At 46.4% G+C, this 22,827-nt stretch overlaps 1 protein-coding gene across 1 annotated transcript in view; it reads right to left on the reverse strand.

Moving 5' to 3' along the window:
- Positions 1 to 41: 41 nt before the first annotated feature.
- The window catches only part of SF3B3 (splicing factor 3b, subunit 3, 130kDa), a 28,426-nt gene continuing 5,640 nt past the window's right edge, over positions 42 to 22,827 (reverse strand). Inside the window, exons 7-25 of the mRNA XM_009883251.1 lie at positions 22,418 to 22,521; positions 21,023 to 21,188; positions 20,591 to 20,686; positions 20,005 to 20,077; positions 14,398 to 14,549; positions 13,821 to 13,976; positions 13,274 to 13,429; positions 12,419 to 12,562; positions 11,355 to 11,477; positions 9,711 to 9,865; positions 8,371 to 8,545; positions 7,580 to 7,785; positions 6,479 to 6,635; positions 4,935 to 5,060; positions 3,594 to 3,806; positions 2,564 to 2,662; positions 1,967 to 2,110; positions 1,163 to 1,267; positions 42 to 182 (exon numbers count right to left, since the gene is read on the reverse strand). Of these exons, the coding sequence (XP_009881553.1) occupies positions 42 to 182; positions 1,163 to 1,267; positions 1,967 to 2,110; positions 2,564 to 2,662; positions 3,594 to 3,806; positions 4,935 to 5,060; positions 6,479 to 6,635; positions 7,580 to 7,785; positions 8,371 to 8,545; positions 9,711 to 9,865; positions 11,355 to 11,477; positions 12,419 to 12,562; positions 13,274 to 13,429; positions 13,821 to 13,976; positions 14,398 to 14,549; positions 20,005 to 20,077; positions 20,591 to 20,686; positions 21,023 to 21,188; positions 22,418 to 22,521 (2,691 nt within the window). The remainder of the gene's footprint in view (positions 183 to 1,162; positions 1,268 to 1,966; positions 2,111 to 2,563; positions 2,663 to 3,593; positions 3,807 to 4,934; positions 5,061 to 6,478; positions 6,636 to 7,579; positions 7,786 to 8,370; positions 8,546 to 9,710; positions 9,866 to 11,354; positions 11,478 to 12,418; positions 12,563 to 13,273; positions 13,430 to 13,820; positions 13,977 to 14,397; positions 14,550 to 20,004; positions 20,078 to 20,590; positions 20,687 to 21,022; positions 21,189 to 22,417; positions 22,522 to 22,827) is intronic.

Consider the following 22,827-nt stretch of genomic DNA (forward strand, 5'->3'; position numbering starts at 1 on the left):
ATAGGAGCGCAGCGAGAAGCTCTGCTCCTGCCAGCTGCCGCTCAGAAAGCGTAGCGCGTGCGGATGTCTTCCAGCTTCTTGGACACCTCGGGTGGGGTCCGGTCCAGCTCTTCGGCCACATTTTTCTGTTTGTTAGGCTCCATGGAGTTGAACTGCTCGCACAGGTCCCCATCGATCACATTCTGGAGGGGCAAGGAGGAGAGGATTGAATCGACACAACACAGAGGCACTGAACCCTGCCTAAACGGGGAAAAATGGCAACAAACAGTTTGTTCCCAGGACCTTCTTAAGCCTGTCCTGGAAACAAGACCATGCTCGGTGACCTCATCTGCTGAATAGCAGCAGTTAGCATCAAATTAATTACTGGCCAGCTTGATTAATGAAGGAGAAACCCAAAAAGCCTGGGTGCAGCTGAAGAATCACACAAGGGAAGGGAAGGCAGACCCGACTCGGGTCCGAGCACCGTGCTGGGAAGGCAGGGGGAGGCCACAAAAGATGACTGAAGGGCATCTTTAGTCAGACACGAGACATCTTTGAGATGGCGCACGCTGCAAATCAGCCCCAAGCTCGTCAAGAACAATAACACCCTCTGCGCTTGGACAGCTTCGGCTGCTGGGACTGTTTTCTGACAGATACTACATACGTTACTCCGGTCCCTGCTGGTCACAGCATTTAGCACTTGACAGTTTCAAACCCGGTTCCTCAAAAGCAGAAATAGGCAGGAACAGCCGTTTGTTGTGAGATTTCCTTTTTCAATAGTGGTGGGAAAAAAAAAAAAAAAAAAGGCAACAGCCAGTTTGACCCAGCCGCACAAACAGCTACGTACTGCTGCTCCTCCTGACGGAAAAAGGAGATGCTGCGGCAAGTAGAGAGGGGCGGCAGCAGCACCTCTGGGCTTGGGTCTCAAGACAAACCCTCAGAAGACTCATTACCAGGGTTAAGAAACCAAAACAGACAGGGTATGCCGTGCCAAGTACTGGTCTCCCTACAGAGTGCTATCCAAGAGTTCAGTTCCCACCACTGTCTGTGGTTTACGCCGCCCCAGCCTTCCCCACTGAACAGCAACCGGGACTTGCTCCCGCCAGGCCTCAAAGCCCTTCCGTGTCCCGGCGCAAGCCTCTGCACCCCCCCGCACCAGCTGAGCCTAAATACTCGGACCTACCTTCACCGGGAAGTAGTAGGAACGGAAACTGAGATGGTCTCGTCCACAGAGGGGAGGGTGCTCAGATCTTAAGTGCATTTCTACGTGCTGGAAGAAGTCATGATCCTGGGGAGGTGAAGAATCGGTAAGAGAACCGTTTGCTACATGTCAATGCCACCGGTGAGGCAAGATGACACCCATCACCCGGCTCTTGCGCTGGCTGAAACACCGCCGTTAGCAGGTTCTGCACGCAGCAGCCAAGGTCACGGTCACCCCCTCACCACCGCCACCCTGGGAGCACCCACAGCAGAGCTCGGCCGCCAACTGTGCCACCTTGGCCAGGATCAGCCTCCCAGGAACTGGAGCACAGAGCATCGGCACAGCTCTAAGAGTTAACGTCTCTGCATTCGCTGCTCCAGGAGGCCACAGCCAATGGAGCAGAGAATATAGTCTTCAGGACCTGAAGCATCAATCCCTGATCAACAGTTTACAGGTGACACAAAGCACGCCAAAGGATCCCTCCTCATAAACACCAAGTCACCCAAGAGCTACTCTAGAGCACAAACAGATTTAGAACAGCAGTGCCAACAAGAAAAGCTCTCAACTCTTCACAGAGCCAACGCAGAATGAGGACTTAACAAGCCCCTCCTCTTCCCCTGTGCATGGGAACTTGTCCCACAGCCACAGGCCTTCCCGCAGCCCGTGTTTTCACACGCTGCAGAGCCCTAGAGCTTCCCTCAAGGGATGCGGCACATTAATACACCGGCTGGGGATGAGCGCACAGAAAAGCGGCAAGTCTGCAGCGTAATGCCGGGGTTTGCTTACCTCATGGGAAGTGAAAGGGACCAAGATTCCTATCCCTCCCAATAAGGTGGTATAAACAAGAGATTCAGAGCCTCCAGGGATCAGCGTGGTCTTCTGTAAGGAAAGCACCGTCTCTCCCACGTGGTAATTCATAATCACTTCAGCCTGAAAAGTCAACCACAGAAGCGTGGTTTTTTTCTTTAGCTTATATAAAAGCATCAAAAGGTTTGAGAGAGGAAAGCAGAATAAATTTGGCCACCTGCTAGTTCTGAAACACCTTTATCTAGAGGAAGTGCCTTCCACCTGTGACCAGATGGCAAAACTCAGCGTGCTGCCGAATTACCCTCTTAAGCCGGACAAACGGATGCAAGTACCAAGGGAAAGCAGGAAAAGAAAATGAGCCTGCTGCCTCAATCAAACATCACTGAATAGGCATCGGCCGTGACTTCAGAAACCGAATTTGGCTCCCAGCAACAGTGAAAACCGATCACCCTCAGCACAGTAGATGTGTAGAAGCAGAACTGCCAATACATCTCCCGGATGACACCGCAGAGGACTTGACAGAAAAGCAGCACGCTCTTTTCCCACGATAACTGCGTGCTTCCCATGGAGTGTTACCTTCTGTGATGCTCCGTTAAGAAGGCCCCTGTCCCAGAGAGCTTTGTTGCCTGTGGGATCCTCATCTACCTCATCGTTGGTGTTGGGAGGCAATCTCACCTGCGTGGAAAGAGGAAGAGTCAACAAGCTGCAGAGAAGCAGCACATTATCTCTGGAGAATCACTGGGGTTTCTGAAAGGCTGCTTTTGTGGACTCTACGAGAATCACTTTACACTTACAGCAAAAATACCCATTTGCCCCTCCAACAAAGCCTTTAGAGTTAAATGACAACTGTGTTGTCAAGACTGATGGCACATCACTCAAAAACACAGGCAGGACTTCATGCCCGGCCTGGCACTCACAGATCACCCTGGGAGGGATGGTCAAAACGGTCTGAAGGTGGTTCCCGCTAAGGAGACAGTTTGATGGATGTGGGGCAGGAAATCCGAAGTGGATTGATTTGTGCGCGTCGGCCAAATCCTGCAGGCGCAGCGTCTGACACTTGCTGAACTCTGCGCTCTAAAGCACCCGAGCACACTTCAGAAAGAGATCAAAGCTCTGGCAGAACGACCATCTATTCTTTTCTCCTCCCCTGCTGAAATCCAGCCAAGCGGGGAAGTGTCAGCACTGACAAAGCCAACTTCGAGAGGAAGCGACAGAGAAAGCTAAATGCCAGCAACGAGGTTTAGCCAGGGAAAGTAAGAGTGATAATCCTGGCACAAGTTCTCCTGGGCCCTTGCACAGTCACAAGCTTCGTTTTAAGGCTTATTCACAGCCAGTTTTGGGGCAATTTCAACACAAGTTATTGAATGCTTCAGAAATACATTTTGTGACCTGCTGATGCTTTAACTCGTTGGCTTCAATTAACAAATCGATAAACTGCAGCCGTCCGCTATGACGACAGCTAGTCACCCTGTAAAAACAAGTGAATGGTACAGGGCGTTGTCTCCAGCTAAGCACAGATTCTCATACTTTTAAGAACAAATCATGGATGTTTTAAGGAAAAATATGTCGTGTCCAAAAAGCTCTGACTTCTCCGAGGCACACTCACCACGCAGATGTTGCCAAATTTGTCTGCTCCAGCCACAGTGTCATAATCCAGGAGAGTTGCTGTAGTGACCCACCGGGGGTAAGTGTCATCAGCAAAGATGATGAGCTGGTTCTCATTCCTTTTGTAGCGCACCCAGATGAAACTCTCCTGAACGTCTGAAACAATCACTCTGTGCCCAATGGTTTGGATCCCACAGATGTAGTTGGCAATGTGCTTTTGAGAGAGAGAAAGGACAAAACCCGAGTGCTTCAAACAGGGAAGCATTAACTCTACCCTACTCCAATCGAAACACTACTTCCCCATATGAACTATGGCTCGCTCCCCATTTCCCATCATTTCCCTCCAAAACTACCTCTCATTTCTGGCATGCTACAGCCACAGTCTAAATATGGCCCGCTGTCCATACAGGGCCTCTGCAACCTAACATCCACTGAACATGAGTCGTGTCCAGAGAACATGCACTGTTGGTGAGCCTACAAACTGGGATGCCAGGGACAGTCCCGCCAGCAGGCATTGCTTCAGCGTCCCCTCGCTACTGTGGTCACAAAAGACTCAAGGAAAGCTTCAATTTTTCACGTGAGTCATATTTTAGGGGAGGGAACCAAACACAAAACCAAACAAAAAACACCCAACACACAAAAAGCATTCCCCTACAGTTTCCCAGCCTGCCTGTCAGCTTGCTGGAGTTCCTTTGTGCAGTAATGAGCAACTGGCACACATTCTGCAGCTTGCACGAGAGAGGGAGGAGCAGGCAATTATGAGTTAGAAAACCATGCTCCGCAATTTCCTAAAGTACCAGAGATGCTCAGCAAGAAGGACCATCTACTTCAAGGAGAAAATTCCCTTTTCAAGATTCTGAGGATCTGAAGAGGTGCTCATATGCCCGCTCCAACTTCTGTCCCCAGCCTGCTGATCACCTAACCTAAGGAAACATTTACAGCAGTTGTCATTTTGTATCTGGGTAAGACCTCTCACATTCGCAGCAGACAGCCAAAGGCACGGTCCGTACAGACTTGTGAAACTCCTGCAGGCTTCCATTAACAGCCTGCGTTGAGCTGGTACAAAAAGGAACCTGCAACACTGCTATCTGAACGGGGACGGGAGAGCGATGTGTGCCCGGGGTGCCGAGGAGCAGCACAACAGCCCGGTGCAGCCAGCGCTGCCGACGCTGCTCTAGATGCACACACCCAGCGTGCACCCAGCAAGGCGCACACACACAGCCCTGAAGTGCAAGTGCAGACACACTTGGGCTGGAGCAGCAGCTAAACCCTTGTTTCACGCCTGCTGCAAAGCATTGCTCACTCCAAGTTAACAGCCCTGGTCAAGAACAAAAGCCAGTACCTTATTCTCACACTTCCGAAGCAGTTTCTTCTTCCCCAGGTCATAAACACGCAAGAGCTTTCCAACTCCAATTAAGACTCTACCTTGGAACGGAGCAATGGCTGCAGGAACTTCCTCCACAGGGGTCTACAGAGGGAAGAGGACAACTGTGAGACCCCCATTAACAGAGCTAACCTTACACCAGGTTTCAGAATGGATTCAGTTAATGGTTTGGTCGAAGCTTGTTGGCCTGTGTCAAGGCTTTCAACGCAAAACGCTCATCATAATCTTTTTCTAAAGAAAGGGCAGAAGGTCAGTCCTCTGTAAACCTTTCGACAGCAGCACATACCACAGGTGGAGCTAACAGAGCTCTGGACACTACGCAGACAACACACTGCTGGCAGTGCACCTTAACTCAAGTGTAGGACTGCTGTAAGAATCCCACGCTGGGCAGGCAGCAAAGGATCTCGTTGCCTGGGTTCTTAGTTTCGCTTTATCCCCAACAAAGATTTTATGCTTTGCCCAAATCCATCCAGATTGTCTGTTTTCAAAACAAAGGCATGAATCTAATTCAGCCATCTGCCACAGACATTCTGAAGCTGCCACTGAAGAAGCGTTACATCTGAACAATTGGTGCACCCACAATTCCAGTAACTCGGACAAGGCTGAAAAATCTCCACCCAGTAATCAATCCAAAAGGATCAGCCACAGCAGAGAATGGGAACATGTAGAGAGCTTCCAGTTACAGCATCCCCAGCGTGGCTGCACTGGCTAGAAGAAGTTATTTCACATCATCAGCCCTGCCAACTGCCAAGTGGGTGTTCAGTGGCACCAGAAAAGGCCCCGGTCCAGGACAGAACCCACTCATTGCATCAGGACCGTAGGAAGTGAATAAGCTGCAACATTCCTTTCCACGTGCTCATCTGCTCAAATCTCAGCCATGCTGGAAGCACGTGAGAAGGAGAAGAGAATTTTGTTTTAACGGAGTTCTTCTGAAACCCTCGCCAAAGCCCCAGAGACCTGTCAAGCAAGCTGGTCACTAGGCGACTAATCATTTCTAGAAGCAACCAAAACAGCATCAGAGGAAAGATGACAGCTCACACCAGCTTCATCTGACCCGCCAAGGACTGAGAGCCTGAGCACCAAGGGCTCAAGCGACCCAAGTATGAATTCACTCTGTAAACAAGTGCTCAGAGAAGCTCTCTGAGCTCATATTCCAAAGAGAAAACAGAGCTGTTTCTATCCCCTCCCTAACAGGGGCACGAAAAACACCGCTCCTTTCCCATTTACCCAGTTAGATGGCTAAGACCTGAGGCCAAAGGCATGGGACTCTTGGGAGATCTGTGTTCAATTCTCAGCTCTGCAAACGATGCCCCGAGTGATTTGGGAGGAGGCAGCTTATTTTCCCAGAGGCTGCTTCCAGTGTGTATCATCAGCATGATGCTCTTGCCCAGGATTCATCGAGCATTGCAATACCACTATAGCACTCAGGGTGAAATAACAGCTATTCCAGTACTGCCTGTAAATGACCCAGTCACCCAAAGAGGCCTTTTCAGCCCTCTCACCTTGTGCAGAAACTCTAGCTTCTCACCACTGTTCACCAGCTTGTACGTGTAGACAAATCCCCCAGCAACCGAGCGTGGGTTCAGAATCAGGTCCTTGGCGACTCCCACCAGCACATACCACTCATCACCAGTATTGGAGAACCGGCACACAGCCACGCTGGGAATGGTAAGACATGCCAGGAGATCAGTGTGATCACGACACAAACCAATGCTGCATGTACAAACTGGATTCCCTGACAGCACAACTCGACCTAGCCTGGCAGAGATTTGAGAGCCCACCCTTCTAACACTGACATTCCATTTTCAGAGGTCATTTTTCCTCCCTGCAGAAATGCTTAATGCAGATTCCTTCATTCTTCCATAATCCCTATATAAAAAGATGTGCTCCACCTGCCACATATGCCCAAAGGATTACTTTTACGTTTTCACAATGCCCAAAGCATTACTTTTATGCTTTCACAGGCTGGATGCTGCCTAGCAATGTGCAAAGCTCCAGTAGAAGCTGTTTTTCAAAGGCTGCTCCAATCTGGACACGTACACCTTCCTCATCTTCCAGTGTTATCTCCTGCCCGGTGCCTAGCTCAGGCAGGTTGGGAGTCCTGGACAAAACAGGACAGAATCAGCCTTTTGGACTAGCATGACCTAACCACACTTCACCTGCTGAGGCACTTGCTATTCTTCGTGGTTATTGTGTTGGTCTTCCCCTCCAGTCCCTCTGACACTTCCTTTCCATTTAATATATGCTCGGTTTATCTGGATGAGAAAGGGAAGTGAGAGATGGCAGCACATTCTCTTGTTCCTGGCTCTCTTATCTGCTGTTTACATCCCCACGTTGTTCTTTAAGCACTGGGGTCCAGCAAACACATCTGGAGCACCAGCTCTCAGTGTCACATGCAGACAGATCAGGGCGGGAAGGGAAGGAAAGGCAAGACAAAAGCTTTTGAGCATGTGGAAATCACTTCTGGAATTTCAAGCCAGCCTCCTGATAACACACTGCATCTGGATTTCAACTCGGTAACAGCTGAGCAAAAGAAGGAAAAAAACCCTATATAAGACTCATCACAAGCAGAGATTCTTGCTGCATCTGTCAATGCTTCTTACCTGAAGGCAGCTTCGTTCTGCTCTAGCTGGACCAGATCTAACGTATTTCCCTGGATGGGGTTCATCACCCTGATAACAGAGGCCCACTGTCCATTCCCGGCCTTGGGAGCACCAAAGATGGACTCGGGAAGATTCTCGTTCAGAAAGGCTGCAGCCATTTCTGCAGCCAACTCCCTCTCATCTTCACCCGCAGCCTCCACCATTTCCTATGGCACATTAAAGGACAGGAGCAAACAACAAAACTCAGTGGATTTCCTTTCCAGACACGCTGAATACCGTTTGCCCTAAGCTCCAGGGCAAGGTACTGCTTGTGAAGACATAAAAGCCATCAAATCCCAAAGCTTCCACCCACCCTGAGCTTATTCCCAAGGGAGCCTCTGCAGCTCAGAGCACAGCAGTGTCAGCTCTGCCCTGCCCAAGGGGCAGTTGTCTGGGGAGCTGTTTCTCCAAATCAACAAACTCTGGAAACAACACCGAGAAGAGAATAACCCACTGACATAAACATCCTCAAACGGTCAGAGGAAAAACTAGAGAACGGTGTTACACAAGCATGATTGTCCTCCAATACGTGGTTCTTAAAGTCTGCCATAATAACATACAAAGAAAGGAGCATTGGGAAGTAGTGTATTCTGCTGAAATTTGTGTTTCAAGGCAGATCTTTGCTCTCTTCAGCCCCTGCATTCACACAGGGCACAGAAACTTGCAGGCAATGGCAGCTGGGAACTAGCAAGCGGGAGGATTTCCAGCTGCAGAAGTCACGCATGAGTGTACCTGTCCCCCACCCCAATTACCTCGGCCATTTGCTGCTTCCTCTGGGCTTTGGTGGCCTCAGTGTAAGCGTTGTGGTCTGTCTCAATGATGATCAGGTTGTTGCTCTCCGGGTGAATGACAAATTTTCGAGGTGTGTACTGCAATGGGAAGGCAACCTGGTTGAAGACTGCCCCCAGCTTCTCCAGTGCCAAAATCCTGGGGGACAACGATGTGACATGCATTAAACAATGGTCCAAAAACAACTGTCCAAGACAACACGACTGGAGTTGAGCTTTGCATCTGTAAAACTGGCTAATGCTGGAGAGAAGCAGCACCTTTCTTGGGCCAGACAGCAATCAGTTGCAGAGCAGAAGGCAAAACTAGCATCCTAAATGGGAGCTTATGCTGTGGGACAGGTGTGCTGTGCAGCACGGGGTCCTTGACTTGAGGGGCTTTCACTGTCCCGGGACGGCTCTCACTGTCCCAGGATGTGTTCCGAGTGTCTGTCCCTTTTTGGACAGGCTTCTGTGATACAGAAACAAGTCTATCTCGAGAGGAACAAGGAGCACATGGAAGAGGGAAAGCGCACATTTGGGGAACACATCATCTGAATCTAAACGTGACACAGACTTTGACACGTAATCAAATGCTCCTCAGAGGCACTTCAGTTAAAAGAGTACGAAAAATGCAATGCCAAGTCTTTCTTCCTGTGACTTGCCAGCTGAAATGCCAGTTCTTCTGGCATTTGGTGACTAAAAGCCACAAGTCTCTCCAGAAAGAATGACTCCTTTAAAAGCAATGAATGCCGTAATATTTCAATGAGGACAGATATGAAAAAAGTGCCTGTTCAAGTGCATAAAGCAGAGCTCCTGAATTTGTGTTCCTCTATTATTTTCATTTATCTTTTTAATATCTTAGCTGAACTTTAAAAAGGCAACAAATACACCCCTGTCATGCCTCTGATTTCTTAAATCACGTGGCTCGTTTTCTGCAAAGTAGCCAATTCAGATCACAAACCACAAGATCCTAAGGCACAACAGGTTCACATTTATTATAAGCTTCCCTCCTCTCTAAGGACCAGAGAATTTAAGGATAACTCGGACTACATTTGTTATTTTAAAAAGCTAGAAAATACAATTCAGAGAAGTGCACCCTATTTCTATCCTGTAACTATCCTTGTATTCCATTTGTCTTCTGAAATCCGTCCAAGTGTTTCTATCAAATCATTATCCGCAAACAAATAACCTCAAAAAACCCCCCTTAATTCTTAAGGTAAGTCACTTTACCTCTTTCCTTTTCAATGTCTGGTGAGAATTCACCTCCCCTCCCTCTGCCTGACAACCCCACCCAGAAGCCTTTGTTTTTCCCCATCAGTTCTTACCTCAATGTGTTTGTGGAGATGGCTACGATGCCCTCGGGGCACTGCTCAGAAGCAAAACCAGAGGCAAACTCCAGAGTCTCGTAAGACAGGGGAGTCAGGTGGAAGCGCGACTGATAGGAATAACTGAGCCAGGAACGGCTTGACATGGCCAGCACCTGGGAAAGACAGGCAACAAATTTATTAGGTCTGGGGATGGAGGCAAACTCACTCCTTGTAATATGAATGGATGTACGGTGCCAGACTCTTACCAACTAGAATAACCAAATTCTTGCGGGTGGACTCCACCCCGCTCAGAGCATAACTTCAGAGACACTGCTTGCTTTCAAGAGACAGTTTTATCTGGAAATTGCGTATGGCACGAAGAGGAACTTTAAAGTACTATCAAGACAATGAATACTCAAAACTGAGGTGCAATAAAAACTGTTACCTGTAAAAGCCAAAATCAACAAATACTTTCCCATCTCTCTTTTTTTTTTTTTTTCCTTTAAACCCTAGCCTGTTCTAAGGGAAACAGGTCTTTAAAAATAAATATTTACTGCTTTGTCACAATCCAAATGCCATAGCACTCTAAGTGAAATTTACTTAAAATAATCAGTAGTCAATTTTCAATCAAGTTAAGGGAAACAAAGGAAGGAAATGGACTTCTAAACTCTTCAGCTTTATACACTTGGCTAAATCAATTTCAGCCCAACCTTACTTTCTGCCTGAGCAACAAAAGCTGGACCTCTTTTGGTCAAAGAAACACGCGGAGGTTACTCCAAGCCCACCACTGACTGGCCATAAGCAGCACGTTTTTTCTCCCCATATTGTGAGACAAGGAACCAAGACTGGTCTCAACGTAGAAAAGCACTCAGGTATTCTATAAGCATTCTCTGCTAGAGCTGCAAAGCCCCTCGTCCCCAAGCTACAGCTGGCAGACTGGCAGGAGCAAGTTAACAAGATTCACCCTGCATACCGTAACATTAAAGCAGAGCTCGGATTGCCAGATCCAGCCCCCTACGCTGACCGGCAATATTTCTCAACTCTGAAGGTGTCATCCAAAAATGAGTCAAGCAGGGGGTGGCTGATCTCCCCAGTGCCACATCAGAAGGGCTGCAAACAGCACTTCTGATGAAACGCATTCTTCCCTCTATGCCAAATCCTGCAAATATTTTCCTTGAACCATGCATGGCCACTGTCTAGCCCCTGGCCGAGCCATTCTCAACAGGCACAGGAGACAACCATCAACTGCATCAAGCAGCCAAGGGCTAAGATTTCTGCGTGGGGCTCTTTCCATCCCTGTGCACTAAGGAAGCAAAACGAGATCTTTCAGTGTCTCTGAGCTCAAGAATCCACTCGGAGCTTTCCAGTCATGCTGCAAACACAGCCTATGGCTCAGAGGAGTCCTAGTTCAAACAAGGCAGGGCAGCACTACACATTACTTCCTAAGAAGTAAGGGGAATACCAGTAAGAACAAGGCTGTTTGTGAAAGAACAAGCTGCAAGCCAGGCAGCTCCATAATGAAGTCATTCTACTTCCCACCCTTACCCAGAGGGTCCTGCTGTGCTGCGAGGATGCTTCCCCACCCGGCCCACCAATAAGGAAAACCAGGATGCTGTGCCTGGGGACCAGATCCGCATCCCTCTGAGAGCTCGCCTCACTTACCGCCTCTTGGCCTTGCATTCGGACTCGGAAGAGTTTCACAGGCCGTGAGCCAAGGTATCTGGTCCTGGTATCGGAAAGATCGCCAGTAACAGGATCCAGGACGGTTCGCAGCAGCACACCATTCTTGACATCAGCAAACCAAAAAAGTTAGATCAAAATTACAGACAAGAAATAACTAGCTACAGCCACTATTCAAAACAGAGAGGCAATTTCTGAAGAATTAGGCGTTTGTTTTCCTAGCTCCTGGTACAATTCTCTTCTACAACCATGCTGTATCTAAATTTGCTCTTAATAATAAAAAGCATAGCTCCTGCATACTCCTGTGGGGCAGAAAGGAATTACTGTAAAACAAACAAAACACCACCCTGCCCTCCTTCCCCCCCAAAAAACCCCAAAAAGCCAAAAACCAGACCAAGAAGTTTGGTGCATCACTTAAGCCATGAAAACCCTGAGGGACGATTCCACATCCTAATCCCTCCTGGTACAAAGCATTTACGCAAAAAACTCATCCTGCTTAAAAAGAGCTTGCATTCTGACAAACTTGAGGCATGAAAAAGAACCTAGACCGCTCTGATTATTTTTACATGTTGAATTGTCAAAACAACATTTTTTGGTCAAAGATCACAGAGGCAGTACTGGATGCAACAAAAAGCTGTGCAACAGCAGAGTTATTAGAGCAAAGCCTGTGGTTGTGGGCAGTTACTTCTTTGATACTCTGCCCTACAGGCAGTTTTTAAAGAACTGCCCAACAACATTTCACCCAGATTTATTTATTTTTTTTTTTTTTAGAACATGCCCTGTTTCTGGAAGGGGAAAAGCACAATTTGTCCTACACGAAGTCCGCTTTTTGAATAGTCTTAAGTCTAAGAACGCATGGGGAAACTTGCACCTCTATGAAGTCACACAGTGAACTCCCCAGTCCCAGCTGTTAAGCGTGTTGTAACAAAGAGGGAACGGTCAGATTGTGTGTTGCGCTGCACAACGACAAGGCTATCACAGCAATCCATCTCTCGAGCAAACGCTCCCCACGAAACGCCTGTCAGAACCAGGCAGGCACATCTCACCTGCAGTCCAATGTTCAGGTACAGAAAGCCAATGGAGCCCCTCTCCCCCAGCTCATCCTGCTTCTCTGTGCCACCCATTTCCACAATGCACAGCGACTCGGGCTGGGCAGGAAGGGCCTGCATACTCAGCGGCTGTAAGCAATCCTGTCGGGGACAGAAAAGAGGTACCACGCCAGTCAGCAAGGCTTGGCATAGCAAGAGGGGATTCAAGCTCCAGCTAAGGAGCTTAAAGATGCCCTTTTAAGTCTCCAAAAAGAAGTATTCAGCACAGAAAAAAAAGAAAAAAAGAGAAAAAAGTCACAATAGACTCTTGGCTCTGTGGATTTTGGCAAGCAGGAGTGGTAGCAGCCCTGGGGTTTGGAGAAGATAAACTGGATCCTTCCAAACTGTTCTAGCACAGTTTGCAGCTATTTAGCATGGAGAGCCCTGAGCAAAGTTTATGTTACTTCAGTCATCCTTTGAGCACTCAATCTGTTGCAGGTAGAGGAACGGCAATGCTGCATTGCTGCTGACCTGCTTGCAGAATAAGTCTGGGTTACTACAGGTATAAACAGTGAGACAGGAAAAAAAGCCTTAAAGAAACACCAAAATAAAACCAAAAACCAGAAGTAAATGCTTTAATTATCTCATCAGCCGAATCTCCAGGCACAGGTGGAGACTAGATCAAATCCGTTACAGGTTAGGATCAAGGGCCGTGCTTCCCCCCAACCAGTAGAGAAAAGCCATGCGAGCTATTCGTTCCTGGTCATCCACCCGAATATGGAAAGACAGCTTGGACAGACACAGCCCACCCCTGGAGTACCCTTCTCAACTTTTCAAGCCAACGGAAGAGGCAAAAACAGCACATCTACTCACCGAAGGGTCAAGGGAAATAATTCTGACAGTGTTGTCCACCAACCCAACAGCAAGGAAACGGGAGCGCTGCTCCCCAGGGGGAACATTGGCCAGGCTCATGCAAACGACGTCGGCCGACATCTCCTTTCTCTCCGTGTACTCATTCAGCTGTCCTGACTAAGAAAGAAAAACACAAGAGACTTATTAACTATCTAATGGGGCAAACCAGTACCAGAAAGTCTCCCCACACCCCACCAACCTTTTTTTTTTTCTTTTTAAAGACAGTGCTTTGGATTTTTTTGGTTTTTTTAAACCATTTCTTTACAGCCTTATTTCAACTACAATTGGAAGAACCAGAATAGCAGTAGGATAAGGGCACAATTTACAGCCTCAGTTATGAACTTCACTGACTGTAATTAGCCATTAAACCATCTCAGGCACAGCCCAGATACACAGATCTATCCACTCTAGAATGCTACTTCACTACAGAACTCTTTTCTGCAAGTTTGATCAAGGATCAGTCTCTGGCTCGCTCTTCCAAACTCATTCACAACATAAACACACATACCGGGTCCATCTCAAAGTAAACCAGTTCTCCTCCAGTCAGTGCTATCACGACTTGTCTCTGGTTCACAGCACATTTTACAATGGTTTTCTTCCCTGGTGTCTTCCATTCATTCACTCTCTTATCTGCTCGGATGTGCCGAATTCCATCTGGATAAACCTGAAGGAAAAAAAAAAAAGGTCACATCAATTCTGTATTTACCATCCCTTCACGACTTCCGTCTCACTGGTGATTCTGACACAGAAACAGCCAAAGGCAAGCACCGCTCCTGGCAGCGGTGATCCATTAGCTATGCAACAGGCCGAACTAGCACAAAGCCACTCGCCAGCTGGAAGCACTGCATCTTTGAACTACAGCAAGGAACTACAGCACTGCCCGCACTGAAGGAGATAAGGACCATCATCAGCTGGTCCAGTTTCACTTTACAGGATACAAAAAGGGAAAGGCTGAATAAGTGTCATTCTCTGCCAATCCACACCTTCAAACATGACATATGTTGCACTACTGTAGAAACCACAGGTGTGCAGCAAGCAGAGAGCGGCAGACACACGCAGACGTGTCAGAAGCAGCTTTCCATTACCTGTACCAAAGCATCATCACCAAGAAGAGAGCAGGACAAGGTAGGTGTAGTACCCAGGAAGCCAGAGTCAGTCACTTCTTCTACAGTCTCTCCGATGGACAGCACCAGTGTGGCATTTACGAAGGACACGATGATATAGGCATCAAATTCATCTGGTCAAGGGAGACAGGGAAAAAAGGGTGCTGATTAAATAAATGCAAGGCTTCCCAACAAAATTAGCAGTCTGGCAGATGTCTAGCAGTTACTCTTCAGCAGAATTCCTGTGATAATTACATCTGCTGGCTGTATTGTGCAAGTTCGTTCTAGGACACACTGTCCAAAAGCCAGCCACTGCTAGACTCCAAACAATGTAAGACTGAGCCAGGGATCAAATGATGATGATCCAGAGTCAATTCACAATATTCTGGATTCTGGCAAGCAAAACTCCTGCCTACTTTTTTTTCAAAGACAGCACAAAGTCTAGAAGCCTTTAAGACATTCGTCCCACCTCACACGAGGAGCTGAATCCAGGTTGAACGCCCAAAGTCAAACGAAATGCTCTACTCCAATAATCTGCACACATGGAACCCATCTGCAGAAACCACACCACGGATGCTGCAAACAGGAGGCTGCAGGACCATGTCTCTATCTAGCATCCACGTAATAAAAGGCTGCAGAGAACAACGAGGGTGCATTGCCGCAGAGGAGCTCAGGGCTAGGCTGCTCTACCCTCAGCCAGAAGCTCAACTAGCCTGCATTTACACAGCCACCCGTGCAGTCTCCGGGGATGAGAAACGATTACGTTTTTAAGATAGAGCAAATATTGACCTTTACTTCTACTGGAATAAGTGACAGTAACACAAACTATTATTTTCAGTACTGACTTCTCCCAAAGGGGACAGGTTGGGACAGTCCGGTAGCTTGGACGTGAAAGAGCTATGCTAATGAAAATAGTCTTAAGAGCTCATTTAGAAATAGGGAAACTTTGTGGGAAACAAGGGTAGTAGGACTGGGTAAAAGGAATGCCCCATTTACTGCTGTCCATTTTCATTCAGCAGAAAGTGATAGGCATTAAAGAGGGGGAGAGGAGAGTCTCATTAAAACCGAATAACAAAAGCAACAGAAACAATAAAGTCTATTGGGAAATGGAGCCAGGAGCCTCAGTGGAGAAATAAGATTGCCTCAGAGAAGCAACTCCACTTCTGCTGCTGTTGTCATGCAAGTGCTATTTCTTAAAAAGAGAAAAATCCCCATTTTAACCCAACTCAACCCAAAGCTCAAACTTATGCATCACAGCACAAGCCAATTAGCAGAGGTGAGGGTGTAAGAGAGCTGTCACAGTTTTGGCCCTTGAGCAGTCTCTCCATAATTTGCAAATCTGGAAGACGAGGAGAAGTAGCTAGTGACTCTCTAAGGAGAGAAAGAAAATAGAAAACTCTCACTGGGATGAATACAGGATGCCAGCAAATACCATGCAGCAGCTTAAAGAAACTGAACTAACTGAAACAAACGCTTCAGGAACTGATCCTTGTCTTATCCACCCTCTTTAGAGGCAGGCGTTGCAAACCTGCTGTGTCACGTTTATAACAGAAAGTTCTTACATAGAGCTGAAAATATGCAAGCAAAAAAAAAAAAACCAACCATCATTCTTCTCTCCAACATCTGGTATACAGACCACAGCTCTGATCAAACTGAAGAGCTTTGTATAATTAAAGCAATTCCAGCAGTAGTCTGCGGCATAAACTCTGTTACTACTCTATTAAGCGGTCACAGGCTATAATGTCCAACATGCTCCCAAACCCCACGAACAGGAGCGGGTCCGCTTGGGGAAATGAGAAACCAAGAACTGCACCCACACACAGAAACTGATCAGTAACACGAAGTATTTAAACACTGGACTTAACAGGAGAATTTCTCTAACATTAAAAGCACATGGTAAGAGTTCAGTATGACGTACACCATTACACACTGGTTATTTTCTACACTAAATAGCAGCTTTTCCTACTAACTGGCATATGTTTTTCAACACCAGAAGTCTATAAGAATTCCTCGATCACTTTAAATGGAGATTCTAATAGTTCACAGGCTAAGCATTTAATTCATAAATATCCTGTAGACAGGATGTTCTAAAAATTCCATTTCAAAGACCATCGTTTCTTTCCAAACTTCTTGAGAGCGGCTGCCTTCCTCCCTGGGGGCTGTCATTCTCATGATAAACCACCATGTCCCAGCTGGAGGCTTATCCACGTGATTTGGAGCAGGACAAAGAACTCCCATTTGAAAGCAAAACAGATTCCCTCAGTCCTACTCTAAAGGAAAACTCATTCCTACCCCTTAATACTTTTTTAGCTCTTTCTTTTCACTCACATACAGTTATATTAGAGCGTGCCTTTAAGTCGGTGTCAATAATAGCGACAAGTGCATTTTTGCTTGAAGTCCAGTAGCGTTGCTTAATGCCTCTCTGCTGGAGCTTTTGAAATAAAGGGTTTGATTTACCAGAGCGAAGTCAGTGAATAAGACGCATTCATCTAGATTCAAACAATACAATTTTGGTTTAGAAAATATAGCAGCCTAGTTGAAATCAAGAGGACTAAATCCCTGGGGCACACTGAGAATTATTCTCAGTTAGAAAAAGAAGAGATCTATAGATTTTAATGTGAAAAGATATCTACGTAGCTCTGCGCAATCCCAAGCACAACATCAGCCTGCCCAGAGTTTTGAACAGATAGACATTATTTTGTATGCAGACACAAGACTTTAGAGACGCTTATTACCGTTCTAATTGCTCCAGTTAGCTCCTTTCAGCGAGTAATAGAGACATTTTAATGACTCTGAAGAACCACAGCTGGACCCACTCTCCTCTGCCTTCATTACAAGTTTTCTGCAGCTTCATGCACACGTCACGACCAGTTACGAAAACATCACATTTCAGCCCATGAACTCTATACTACCGTCCTTTTTGTTATCTGTCACGGATTCGGTTTGAGTTAGTCCACGAGAATTCCATTCCTATACGCCAGTCCACACCTGATATAGTTTGTTCACGGTCCACAGCATCTGAATTTGCACTGATACAAATATAGCCACCACTACCTCGGAGAAGTTCAGTGAAAAAACAGATGAGCAATGACAAAATTCAGGATTATTCTCACTTAAACAATACTGATGGGATGACAGCACATTTTCCTGGGCTTCTGTTTACTACTGCATGGAGACTCCGCAGCTGTGACTCACTGCACATTGCTTTTCATGCAAGAGTGCCAGGCAGGGAACGCAGACTGTTAGGTCTCAGCTCAGATCTATCTCCACAGCAAAGCACGCAGCCACCTAGCTCTCCAAACCTCGATATTTAACTGCAAGAAAGGGTTTGGTCCAAATCCCATCACTTCTGTCCGACAGGCAGACACATTCCATAACCACTGGGCATTCCCATGCCAGTAATACCTACAAGCGCTTCAAGCACACTCAATCATTTTCTCTTGGAGGTCTGCACAAAGCAGCTGGGAGCCAATCCTCAGGCTAGACGGAAGCTGAAAACGCCCCTGAAACACGCACCTCTGATTTTAGCGAGAACTGACCGTTCCGTAGAGACATGGTCAATTATTTTGTTCCCCAAAAGACTAGGATGGAAGGAGAGTTGCTTTCTACTCCTCAGCTACTGACCTACAAAGGCAACAATCTCCAACTACACATCTTCTAGAATTCATTTACTGAAAAGCTAAGCATAAAAGGAGCCCCATGATTTTGGGATTCTCTGTGGTTAACCTGTGGGACAGTATGGTAGCCCCTAGCAGTAGGTACACACCTGTGGTGATCAGCACCTCCACCACCAGCCACCTGTGGAAGAAAAAAAGAGGCTTGGTATTGGTAGTGTGTATCACCACGTACCAGCCAAGGTTAGTATTTGCTTTGAAGGCTGCAAACCTGTAGGTGTCTTACAGAGGCCCTGCAGCATTGCGCACACTGAGGCATCGAGGCAGAGCCAGGCAGCCCGACACTGCAAACTGAACACTCAAAGAACAGCACTCGGGCCGTTTCAAGATTAGACATGTGTCTGAAAAGGTTCTGCAGCCTTTCTGATTAAAACCCACTAAATCTGTTTCTAAATTCAAAGAGTTGTAACTTAGGGAGTGGTTTTACATAACATTAAACTGTATTCAAAATGTAGCATGGTTCACAACAGCTACAGATTCCAGCCTTTCTGAAAGCATCGAGAAGATCTTCGTGCTGGAACCTGGAGAACTAGGAAGGAGGAAAAAAAAAATAAAAAGGCAGCAAGACTGGTCTGTTTCATGTAGATTAGCAATGGTCCTCCATCTCCTGAAAAGTCAAAGTCATCCTCTGGAACCCCAAAAGAAAAAGTTTTAAAACTGTAAGGTGATGTCAGAAGCCTCCATCTCTCAGAGGGGCACATGTTACCAACTCCTTTTCCAAAAGGCAGGAGAAAAGGTTTGTCTCTAACAAACTGGAATGCCTCTTTTAAGAAAAGCATGTACTTTTGATATGAACTGTGGAAATACTTTCCTGCTGACCCTTTTATTTCTGGGGAACATGAAGGCACTTCGTGCTCAAACCTCCTTCTGTGCTGCTTAGGCAGTACATGAGTGTCAAAACATGAGCACAGGAATTGATGGCAGGCCTCAGATGGCAAGGTAAACTCCACAGCGATGTCTGAAATTCCCACAGGGTTACTGGCTCCCTGGAAGACACACTACCCTACCATTGCTTAAAAACAAGACATCGTGTCACCACAGCAGGCTAAGGTCTCCACTGCAACAATCTGGCATTTCTATATCCAGTGCATAACCCTACAGGAAGTCTTTGCGAGATTTACACAAAGCACTGCCTCAGAAATAATCACAGAGACTGTCAGTACCCAGAATTGATTCATTTCAGGCTCTTTAGGTGTTTGAGGCACTCTGTTCTCACCCCCAAGAGAAAGGCAGGACGAGGGCTTACATTTCCTCTTGCACTTTAGTAACGCAAACCCATTATTTCAGATCAGGGGAAAAAAAAAAAAAAAAACACACAAGCCCACAATCCAGTACGTTCTGCCAATTTCAAATCTTGACCTTCCTGGAATCAGCAGCATCCTATACACTGCTGGGTTTTTGAATAGGGAGTGTGTCCTAGCCCAAACAGACTGTTTTCTTTGCAGATATGCATAGAGGGAAGTAATAAAATACAGACACTGTTGCTGATTTATCTGCTTTGTTCCGTAATTTATATCCCACTCTCTCACAGAGAGTTGATTACTGTAGTTGTCAACACGCATAGAAAGAATAGTGAGTATGCTCCAACAAAAAGCATAATCATTGCCTGCTGATGTCGGAGCAAGAACTTATGGGAAGTGGGAAGGGATGAGAAGTTCAGCAGCTTCAGGCTGCAAACGTACAGCTGACGAAGCATACTGGGTGATGGATGCAGCCGCTGGCAGGTGCTTCTTTGGCAAAGGGAACTGTGACAATTCTAGGGGACCAGAGGGTGGCTTCTAAGTACAAACAGGCAGCTGATGATTCAAAACATGATTTCTGGGGATGACATACAACCATCATGTAGCACCTTTCCTATCTGCTTGGACAGAAAAACAAAAAAAAAAAAAAAACCCAAACAAACAAAACTACATACCTTCAACATGTCTTCTCACGGTCCATACAGCATTGGGGTTACCAGGCAGCTCTGAGACGGCCATTTCAGAGACCTAAGAGTAAACAGGAACAAGGTTCTTTTGCAAACAGATGTTTGGACTTACTACAGTAAACCAAACCAAACCACCAGCAGCTTTTAAGCTTTCCCACAACTGGGCAGGAAAGCTACTAATTCCCAATTCTGACGCTCTCTCCCCATGCCAGATGTGCCACAGGGCAGAATATATTCAGCAATGATACAGCAACATTAGAGTTCCGGATGATCAGCTTTAAAACAAGGCCACCTGCCCCCAGCAAAGAGATCAGCAGCAACAGCTGGCAGAGACACCAGGAATATTCCAGCTCAAGTACTAGAAGAGACAAAACGCAGGTGGTTGGAGTCAACTGAACAAAAAGCCTTTGTAAGAGTAAACAGTACAACCCAACAAGAAGCAAGCATAGAGAAAGTTGCTCTTTCTTTCAACCAGAGCAAAAGGAGTCCCTTCATTTCAGCACCCTTATTTTAAGGATTTTCTCTCACTGTCCTCTCCTCTCCAGCTGTTCTGCTGAAGTGCGCTAGGTCTTACCTCAAGTCCATGTCTTAGAACCCTCAGAGACGACCGGGGCCCCCGACCACAAGCCACATACAACTGGGGTGTGTCTTCATTGGCCAAATCTGCTATCTGCGTGGAGAAATAGGGTCAAACAATATCCACAGGAAGAGAAAATAAAACTAAGCTATATATGCCACACTACTGCATTAAGAATGTTTTTTTCAAACACTGAAAACAGTGAAGATGCCACAGGGTGTACTACCTGCTGCCCTGAAATAATGTCAAGTCTTAACCAAAGTCTCTGCAGAGCAGAGAACTGGCCTGATGGTCAACAGCGGAGCAGCACGGGACTGCTGGCTCACACCCTGACTCCACATATAAAATCACACATCTACAATCAATTCCTCTGTAAATGAGAAGGGCTGTGATCACATGGTGACTGGGAGCTTGCCGACAGCAACATACCTGACAACACAGAATAGGAGACAAACTGTCCAACTCATCCACCAGCACCAGGTTCTTGAGAGGTCGTGGCTGAAAAAAGAACGTATCTCCTTCCTCAAGAGGCATGGCAGAAGAGAACTCTGGCTCCTCGTCATCGTCACCCAGGTGAGCTATCTGGTACAGGTAACTTGAGACAGAAAGCAAGAGCAACAGCATGTTCAGTGCAAAGCTCATGTAGCCTTCTCTAAGTAAGGCTTAGCCAGATATTCAGGCAGCGGGGAGGACAAAAATCCTTCCCTCCATTATACAACTATTAAAATTTAGCCTTAAGGATTTTCTTCTTGGTAACAAAATGTTTAAAGGGAATCAAGAGGCCTGCAAAACAAACAAACAAACAAGCAAACTAAAAAACTCATCACAACCTCCCCCCTCCAAACCTTCTCATTTGTAGCTGCCACAGGCAATGTATCCCAGAGTTTCAGTGTTTTCCCTGTTTACCCTTGAGCCTTTTAGATATTCTTGCATTAGAGCCAAACCACCAACTGACAGCTGAGGCCAAGAGCAAGGCCAACGGCTAAGACTGCAACTCCACAGTTATCTATTCTATTGGAATACCCTCACCTCGTTATTTCTAACCGCATTCCCTGGTCCATTTTATGAGCCTAAATACCACAACAATCAAGTTAAGCTTCAGAGGAAAAAGAGATAAAACCAGGAGGATAGATTGATTTACTTCCTGGTTTTAATAAAGCTGAAAGGAATATGGCTTCCTCAGAAGCTTGGTTTGTACAACGGGTTTCACATTCACTCCAGTAAACTGGCTGGAGCTCCCCCACGTGGCTGACTGCAGATGTAGTCAGAAAAGAGCCTAAGCCTCCACCCCTGTGAATCCCCCACTTAAGATGCTGTGAAGCCATCTTCAAAAGTGTACAAAGTCTTCTTTGTATTCTAGAACCCCAGACATGAATTGCGAAAGCCCTCAAGTACACACCTATTAAGGAAAGGAGAACAGCTACTGATAACAAATCCTACCTGCTTCTGAGTGGGCCATAACACACAAAAGTTAAACGAAAACAATCGAGCTAATGAAAAGATAATTCATCTGGATACATGATGGACCCTATATGAATTGCAAGTGCTCAATTCTTCCAAAGCCTACTGCAACAGCATGTAATCTTTTGTTCTCCGCACTATAATATATAATCTGCGTTCAAACAACAAGAAAATTCCCCTGTTGTGTCATAGTCGAAACCAATTGTTCTGCTCAAGCCATGTGAACAAAGCCTTAATTTAATTTACCCATTAAACCGGAGGTGTTGTCTTTATATGTTCAGTAAGTTCAAGGGTCAGTTTGCAGTCCTGAACAGAAATAGTCTGTTTCAGGGGAAAAATGCTGACGTAAAATTGTTTACTCACTGGTTTCCAAATTCAGATGCCACAAAGAGAAACCCCGTCTTCAGCACGCACATGGCAGCAGCGACAGGAACCGTGTCAAAGTACTTCAGTCGAATCTCTGTTACCTGAGAGCAGAGGAAGATGAGGCTGCGCCAGCAAAGTACTACAGCAATACATGTGTGATTTAATAATAATTAAAAAAAAAAAAAGCTGCCTGGCTATCCTCTCCAAAGAAAGGAAGCAAGAGAGTGGGCCAGGCTTAACCCCATCAGTAGTTTGGGGCAGCAGGTTATAAATCACAAAATCCAGCAGATTATTTTGAACACACAAGTCAGGCTGCCTGTTTTATTCTGACTTTCTGGCTTTGGTAACAGAGTCAGTTTGTGAAAAAACAGCTGTGAAAATAGCAAGCTGTCTAAAAGAAAGAAGAT

Source organism: Charadrius vociferus, unplaced genomic scaffold (assembly GCF_000708025.1).
Source record: "Charadrius vociferus isolate BGI_N301 unplaced genomic scaffold, ASM70802v2 scaffold964, whole genome shotgun sequence".
In the NCBI taxonomy this organism is placed as follows: Eukaryota; Metazoa; Chordata; class Aves; order Charadriiformes; family Charadriidae; genus Charadrius; species Charadrius vociferus.